General features: G+C 38.5%; 1 protein-coding gene across 1 annotated transcript; it reads right to left on the bottom strand.

Annotated features, from left to right (window-relative positions):
• Nucleotides 1-4,128: 4,128 nt before the first annotated feature.
• LOC116145831 (vacuolar cation/proton exchanger 3-like) lies at nt 4,129-8,067 on the bottom strand. Its single transcript, XM_031431265.1, has 12 exons — nt 7,618-8,067; nt 7,154-7,417; nt 6,967-7,034; nt 6,644-6,672; nt 6,137-6,333; nt 5,804-6,016; nt 5,405-5,542; nt 5,028-5,144; nt 4,897-4,950; nt 4,651-4,767; nt 4,349-4,445; nt 4,129-4,181 (listed from the first exon to the last, which is right to left on the bottom strand). The coding sequence occupies exons 1-12, from the start codon at nt 7,669-7,671 to the stop codon at nt 4,129-4,131; spliced, it is 1,401 nt and encodes a 466-aa protein (XP_031287125.1). The 5' UTR covers nt 7,672-8,067.
• Between the last annotated feature and the right edge of the window lie 381 nt (nt 8,068-8,448).

The raw sequence follows: 8,448 nt of genomic DNA, 5'->3' as shown, positions 1-8,448 counted from the left end.
TTCTGACTTGTCAAGAATGGCCGAGACAAACGTATTCAAAGGGGTATATTGATTTCTGTCGCGATCGCGATGAGGAACTGGAGCATAAGACTTCTTGGGCTCAAACCGTTGTTTCTTTCCTTTTCCCTGATCGTCGTTAGCCCATCGGCGATCAGCCCTTCTATTTTCCCCCCGACCTGGCACACTGCTTGAAGTACCAAGGTCATGGCGGTGGAGCACCACCACAGAGTTCTAAATACGGAGGTATTTCTCCGTAAGGCTATAAAAGCGGGTGAGAGAAACATCGTCCTCTGATTGTAACTCTTTCCACAGATCTGTCTGTGGACGAACTCCCGCTATGATGAAAGTCCGAACGGACTCTTCGAGAGTGTGAGTTACTTTATGGAGCTCTTTGTGGAACCTATCGATATAAGATTGGAGGGATTCATCCCTCTCTTGCCTTATGTTGCTGAGGTAGCTCAAAGGCATTGAGAACTTCTTGTTCGCTTGGAAGTGTCTCAAGAATGTCGAGCTCATTTGATTCTATGAGCTGATCGATCCCGTCGAGAGCGACCTAAACCATCGTTTGGCATGAGATGTAAGAGTCAATGCCAAGCATCGGCATTTTGCCAAATCAGAAACTTGGTGAAGTTCCATCAAGTCGTTGAATTCGTACAAATGATCCTGCGGATCAGAATTTCCATCGAACGCCCACATATTGGGCATTCTGAATCTGAATGGGAGAAGGGCGGCTAACACAACCGAAGAAAAGGGAGACGCATTTGCGACCTACCCTTGCTCATTTTGCTGAGCCTTTAGCTGATCCAGAGCTCGATATAACTCCTCAATCTGAGGCAGCGAAGCCATCTGGGGATTGCTTTCCCCCATGCAGGTTCGAACCTCGCGATTGCCATTGTGGAAAGTCCGGAGGTCAGATTCCTCCTCGCCTCGGCCGACAGTTTCGATCGCTCTTAACACATATTGGCTAGAGTCGTGCAATGGCGATGAATGGTCCGGGGAACCTTCTAGACCTCTGCGATGGTGCGACCTGCAGACTGTAGGAACTTCCCGCGCAACGACGATCGGGGTTGTCATTTTGACGATAGGGGGAATCTCCCCGCCTTACACTTTTGTGGGAGTGCTCGCGCGATGTGGCATGGAACAGCTCGGGCTGCGACCTGTCACCGAGTCTTTGCGCCATGGTTATTCTACCTAGGGTGCGGTCGGTGTCGCTGGTCCCTCGGAGCCTCTACGCCCGTTGTTCGCCACCTGCTTTCCCATCCTTTGACGCGTTGCAGTGCGCGCGGCATGGGCTATCACCCTTTTCTGCACTTTCATGCGACCTGTAGGCGTTTTTGGCGGTGGCACCACCTTATTTGATTCAGGTGGTACAACCTGATCCAAACGATCCAGCCTTTGGTTGACCGTTTGGAGAATATTGTTAAACCTCTACAGGCAGCTCATGATGGCTGGATCAAGCTGTGAGCTTGAAGGAATATCCCCCACAAGATTTTGTGGAACTGGGGTCACTTCGGAAGAAGTGTCCTCTTGCACTTGGGGGATTTCTTTTCACCATGATTGGTTCACTCAGGTTCGAATCTGCGAGCCATTTGCTGTTGTAGGACCGATTAGTTAGAGATTATCCTGATGAAGGACGAATACTAAATCAGGCCCTCCTTCTAGCGCCAAACTGTTGATGCCTGATTTTGACACCAATTAAACGCACGTGGGAAATGCTGAGCAGACTCAGAAGACACACGTGTACAAGGGTATTGAAAGGAATAGAAGAAGAAGAACAATGTTTAAAGTGGTTCGGAAGCTTAAGTAAGTGAATCCTACGTCCACTGGTATCGTATTAATGTATTTGAGATTAGGTCGAGTTCAGCGAGCTGACTTACAAGAGGTTATAAGAGAGAGAGAGAGAGAGAGAGAGAGAGAGAGAGAGAGAGAGAGTATATATGTTATTCTAGAGAGAAATTAGCTAATCCCACAAACGGGAGAAGATCCCTTTATTTATAGTGGGATGAATTGAGGTAATGATTACTAAATCAGGGAGTAGGTTAGATTGTCGTGTAAGTCCTTCCTAACGTCCTGTTGCTCACCTGCTCGAGTGATTTTCTTGACTCTTACAGGGATTGGACACGTGGATCTTCTCCAGCTTTTCACCAGCCTGGCGCACACCTACTGTACTGGCAAGAGCATGTCGCTTGCGTTAGCGTGCGACGTAGCTGCGTCTGAATGGCTGCGGGACTTACCTAAGCTCTGATCGCTTACACTGACAGGGCTCTGGATCGGCCTTACTTTTCCAGGCATAACACATTTCTATTAATTAATGGAAACTACATTAATAATTAACCTGGCAGCGTCCTTGTATCTTCGCAATTGTTAAAGAAAATTAAAAATTTCCTGATAGCATGGGCATCAAGTCAAAGTTTCTTATATATAAAATATAATACAATATATGGATATCACAGCTGTGCAAGACTATACTGGATATTCCAAGAGATCTAATAATGGAATTTTCGTTGATTCCAGGGCATGAAAAAGACCTCCATTGTAAGTTAGTGAATAGCATGACCATCAAGTAAAGCTGAAGCAGTCCTGCGTTCAAGTTCGTAAAGCCATAGGATTTGTGCTAGCTTGCTGATCCTGATTACGTATATGATCATTATGAGAATATAGTAGAAAAGGATATGGGAAATTCATTTGAAGTTGCCGGCTGGTCTAGACCTGCAAAAAAAACAAGCTTTCCTGAGCAACACTTTTCTACATTGCCATATATATGCTATGTCAAAAACAATTCCAGGAAAAACAAAGTGGAAAATGAAGTATTTGCCAGTTTAACTGGTCCCATCGGATGCCGGCCAGTTCAGTATTTACAGTTTCATGCCTTTAAATTAAAGTCTTTGTTATCCAAGTAGATCGATGCTTCTAATTGTAGTTGCAAGGGAATCTTATAAGGTCCTCAAATTAAATATCAAAAGAAAATGGGAGTAAGTCTTAATAACTGCAGCTATATTTACCAGTGGCTTGATGGGGCTGTACGTAGTCATTGTTTCTCTGTCGTACGTACAGGGTGAGGACAAATAAGGGTCAAACTAAGTTTTAGACACCAACATATTGACTCAAAACTAAGTTATGGTATCACACACACACAAGACTTTTCATTCCTTTACAGACACTCAAAATGGGATATGTAAACAAATCTAGAAATATTTGGCTAATAATGCAGAATTTGGGTGGTTGACAAGGTAAGAAAACCAATCCTCGTACCGTTCACAGGTGTTCCCTGATGCAGCCCGCAGGACAGCAAAATATTAAGGTCAAAGTTTCATATTATGGTTCACAATTTCATTATTCACAACTCTACAATTTCAATATTTCCTAAAATGATGAGATCGATGGCCTAAAATTTCATGGGTTAGTCCTGTCCGTATTAGTAACTTCACCAACTGTTAAGTGAAGAAAAGGTTGCGGAAATTTATTGCTGTGAGCTGAGAGACAGCCCACCTAGAATGCTAATAATTTTGTACATAAACAATGAACTGTCAGTATTTAGTATATATAGATGCCAGATGTATTTTTTTAATAAATGATCAAATAATTTGAGTTCTGCAAAAGAAATATATATATATCAAGAATTCCTACTCTATACATTTCGTATAAAAGCTAGAGCCTATCCCTAGCCATCCTCTTTATACCGAAGCCACTACTACTAGGCACAAGAAAGTAAGAAATGGTTGTGTCATTAGGAAAGTTGCAGTGAAAACAAGATCCGGGAAGTTGTAACTGATACAATGGATATTTACGCAGAAAACTTCAGCAGCAGCAACAATTAAACCCGAAGCTTCAGAAGGTCAACCTCATGGTCACGAAAGCTTGAATCCAGGTAGAATGATTAGAAACAAGAGCTCTCTGCAAAAACCATTTTCCAGTGTACAAATTGACCTTGAGCTCGAGCCAATCCACCGCATGAATCCAGTGTATTCAGCCATGTTTGTGGTGTTTATCCTCTACAAAACCATGAGTTATAAAATAAGCAACAGTAGTAAAAGATTATGAACGCAACTAGAAGTCATATAGTATTGACAAGAGAAAACAATAGTGAGAAAATTTTTGGAGAAAGAAAGGGGGAAATTAGAAAAGAATTCATTTTGTTGCCAATGGCATCAAAATACACCATTTGATCTTCTGCAAAGTAGCTGTTTCAATAAAACACAGCAAGAAAAGCAGCAGTTATAAGGCCTGTCTAGCTCAGTCGGTAGAGCGCAAGGCTCTGGATTCGAGCCCCACGGTGGGCGTAGTAAAAATCTTGCTGTTATTGTTTTTATTTATTTGCCACATTAAGCAAAGAGGAGCAATAACTTACGCAATGAAGCAGGATCAACATGTACAAAAAAACTTGCAGCAACTATCACGTAGCAAAGCATTAGCATTAGTCCTTTAAAGTAGTTAGAAGTTCCTTCCTGCAACCCCAACACAAAATAATATGTGAACAACAAATTATAAAATGAACATAATATTTTACAGACAACAAATTTTTTTTCTAAGTTGGATTTGTTGAAAAAGTTAAAGAGATGCTTCTCAAGATTAAAATATATATTCAAGCATAGTTTTGTCCATATATTGGCAGGTATGGAAGCAAGAACATAATTTTCAGAAATGGCAAACCTGCAGCATGAAGGCTACCACTAGAACAGTAATTATAAGTGTGGCTGTCTCAAAAAGTTGAAAATTCAAATCCATAGGCTGTCCCATGATCCACCCAACAACTACACAAAAGGGAACCTGCACTCATAACAACAATAATATTAGGCTCAGGGGATTGATAATTCAAAGAGGGGAATTAAAACAAACAATTTGAATTGTCCTCAAATCTGAAAGTCCTCTAGAATACATGTTTGGCTTGCTACCTACCCCAAACATAGCTATCTGTGTTGACGAACCAATTGCCACTCCCAAAGATATGTCCTACAGAAGAGATTTAAGTTTTAAGAATAATTAATTGTGTTCAGTTGCAATATGAAATCAACAGAATAGGCACTTACAAGCTTATCTCTCATTGCAAACATAATAGCACCCGCATGCTCTGCCGCATTCCCAACTATTGGGAGTAGTATAACACTAATAAATGACATTGGCATTTTCATCTCAATAGATGCTCCCTGAAAACTCAACCATATATGCTCTAAGCACAAATATTCAATAAGAGTGCAGAAAGACAATTTTTTCCATTGTTCAGCTAAATAAAAGAGGCTGCATGCAATGGATGAGAAGAAATGCAACAAATAAAATGTAAATAAGCAAGTTGGAGAGATTTATTGCAGGTACCTTGGTCATCATCTCATTATAATATGCATAGAATGTATTCACAGTAATTTGTTACACAAAAGACGTTGAGATATATTAACAAAGAAAATATTACCTCAATGGCATCAACCAAGTATTCTGAGAGGATTGAAATCCATGCTGTTAAAATAGACAGCCATATTATTGATTCCCATTTTGTTATCTCAGGAGCTTCTTCATCGTCTGAATCCACCCGTTCACTCAGACACTCTCCCTGAGTAATGCCAGTTATTATAGAAACCATAAATAACGCTTGGGAAATGAAGTGAAACTACAAGTAATTTTCAAAAGTATATGAAGAAAGTATCCTCTGTGGATGTAGACAATATGAAGTAAATTCTTCTGTCCTCTGTTCTTTTCTCTTGCTATTTTCACTACTCATTTAATATTTTCCACTGCACAACACTAGCTTTCTAATTATATCACTGCTCCCAAATTATATAACAATAGTTTTCTCCAGAGTGATGATACTAACCTGATCAAGTGGATCATATAGATTCCGCTGGCTCCTCAGCTGAAAATATAGATAGGCAGCATAAGCTACAAGCATGACACAGCTACTAAATCTTGACAAAGCCAATTCAGACTTCCCAAAATGCAACTCAGTGTGTGTAGCATGAAGTACAGCAGGGAATAGTAGGCCCATGACTGCCATCAGTAGCAATCCAGAGTTCACTGAAGCAACTGCCTATCAATAAACAATTTAGGCATCTTTGTCAAACAAGTAGTTAAGGATATCAAAGAAAGAACAACTTAACCATTTTCACCTTGGTTTAATACATCAAATTTGATCAAAGTGTTGACATACCTTGCTAAAGACTTGTTCCCTCTTAGTAACCACAAGTCCCCCACAGAAAAACGCACAACCAAGCACCAGTAACATATTTGACAGAATTGAACCTAGTAATGACTGTTGAACAACACGAATCATGCCATTTCTTAATGCATAAATTGATATTATCAATTCTGTTGCATTTCCAAATGTAGCGTTTAGAAGTCCTCCAACTGCAAAGCACATCTCAGGGCATTCAGAGAAAATAATATGAAGAATATGTTTACTTCAACTGAGAAAACTCCATTAACAAATTAACTGCTGTTACTATTTCTAATGCTTTTGATTTTTTTTTTCTTTTCTGAGTCTTTGGACATATTCTATATTTGTAAATGGTGAATTCATAAAGCTTAAAAAAGTAGAGAATTCTGGGCGGGGGGTGAATAAAAAAGTTCAAAAAAATACGAACTTTAAGAAAAACTTCAACAATCAACATCTGGCAAAATTTAAATTTTTGAATGTAAAGAATGAAAAGAACATTACTTGTGGGTCCAGTATAGAAAGCCAGCTGCCTGCATAAAGAGTAAGCTTAAGCTGCATTAGGAACTCATCAAATCATGTAATTAATCACTAAACACAATGAGTTTTCAAGTCTAGTACATGTCCAGATTTCAAATTTATCTAATTTTGATAGTCTAAGACATTGAAACACATCTAAACTATAAGAAATTCTCCAATTTGGTTACCTGTTCAAAAGGGTTAACAGGATATGTAAATTCAAATAATTGGATGATTCCACATGACACATGTATTCTCCGGAAAAGCACTTAAATAAACAAAGAATCAGATTATATATAGAAACTCACTCTGTAGCAAAGCCGAGACGCTCAGCCAATGGTATGATCCCCAACAAGTTCAAAAGAAAAACCCAACTCTGTAATGCCCTCAAAAGTTTAATTTAAATAAGCAAAGCATATAATTTGTTTATATATATATATATATATATATATGATTGTATAACAGAACAGCGCAAAACAAACACAAAACACTCACATGATTTCCAGAAGTTTTATCTACAACAATCGCAATGGGGCCAAAAATCATGAGTATATTAAGTTTTGTAGAGAATATAACGACCTTGATGCTCTCAACAAAACCACCCATATTGTTGCCCTTTAGATATAAAGATTCATTGATATCATCTAAACCACCTTGAGATAATGATCTGTTTTTAAATGGATGTTTCTTTCTTGCAGGACTCTCCATGGCCTCATCTTCAACCTCAAGCACTGCTCTTTCTTGCATAAGTGACCCCATCTACACAAACAATCAACATCCTTTTATCAAAAAACAATATTTACATAACATAAATAAAATAAAATAAAAAACAAAAAACAATTCAATACCCTTTTTTTTAATCAAAAATCAATAATTACATAACATTGAATACGAATGCTAGAAAAAAAGGATATATAATATTCAAGACGGGATGAAAAGAAGATTAAAAAGAAACAAACCTCAACATGGGAATGACTATGAGTTAGTTCTGTATTATTGCTTGTGGTATCCATGTTGTTGTTGCAGACTGATTAGACCAAAACAGAAGCAAAAATTCCATGTCCAAGCACGAGCATTACTGCTCAGTCATGTTCTCCACAATGAAAGATTGATAAATTATTCACACAATCATCCAAGAATCGTGGAATATAATATATTCTTTGAAGGAAGTTTCAAGGAAAGTATGTTAGAGAAATAAGAGCGGGATGCAAAGAAAGTGTGCGCGTAATTGGAAGTCAAATGGTGGGTGGTTCTGGCATTGAATAAGTAAAGTCTAAACAAAGAAAAGAAAGATTAGAGACAGAACGCGGGTATTGGTTAAAAATGTTTTGTTAATGGGCAAGCATTAACTGTAAAGGGCTGATATGGAGGGGCTTAAAAACGAGAAAAGTAAGTAATGGAAATTCAACAATAGCCACTCGCATGCGCTGTTATCGCCTTCAGTTCTCTTCTTTCTTTCTATTTTCAGACTGAAAACGTGTTGCTGGCCATGACTTTGTGTCTCTGTAATTTCTTTTCTATTTCTACCGGAGAAATAGATGAGAGAAAAATAAAATGGTCTCCATTAAGTCTTGAACCTTACATTTAGGATTGTACTTTTAATGAAACATCCAATTCTAACCCACCATCTCTCCTTTCTCTCAACTACCAACTGTTATTTAAAAGATAAAATATTATTATATTCATGGATTATATATCACGCAGCTCAAACATTCTCTCCTTCTTCGTTGAAGAGGAAACTATGCGTCGTTAGATAAAATCGCAATGTAAATATAAAACAAAACTTTAAA

Source organism: Pistacia vera, unplaced genomic scaffold (assembly GCF_008641045.1).
Source record: "Pistacia vera cultivar Batoury unplaced genomic scaffold, PisVer_v2 Contig1145, whole genome shotgun sequence".
Classification (NCBI taxonomy): domain Eukaryota; kingdom Viridiplantae; phylum Streptophyta; class Magnoliopsida; order Sapindales; family Anacardiaceae; genus Pistacia; species Pistacia vera.
Note: the sequence above shows the minus strand (reverse complement) of the source record. Positions and strands in the feature narration are given on the sequence as shown.

Bases quoted from the DNA above. Each gene is read 5' to 3' on its own strand.
- LOC116145831 (XM_031431265.1), bottom strand. From the start codon at position 7,671: ATGGATACCACAAGCAATAATACAGAACTAACTCATAGTCATTCCCAT. The intron at 7,418-7,617 runs GTTTGTTTCTTT...TTGTTTGTGTAG, and splicing joins ATAGTCATTCCCATGTTGAG to ATGGGGTCACTTATGCAAGA. The intron at 7,035-7,153 runs GTGAGTGTTTTG...AGGGCATTACAG, and splicing joins ATAAAACTTCTGGAAATCAT to AGTTGGGTTTTTCTTTTGAA.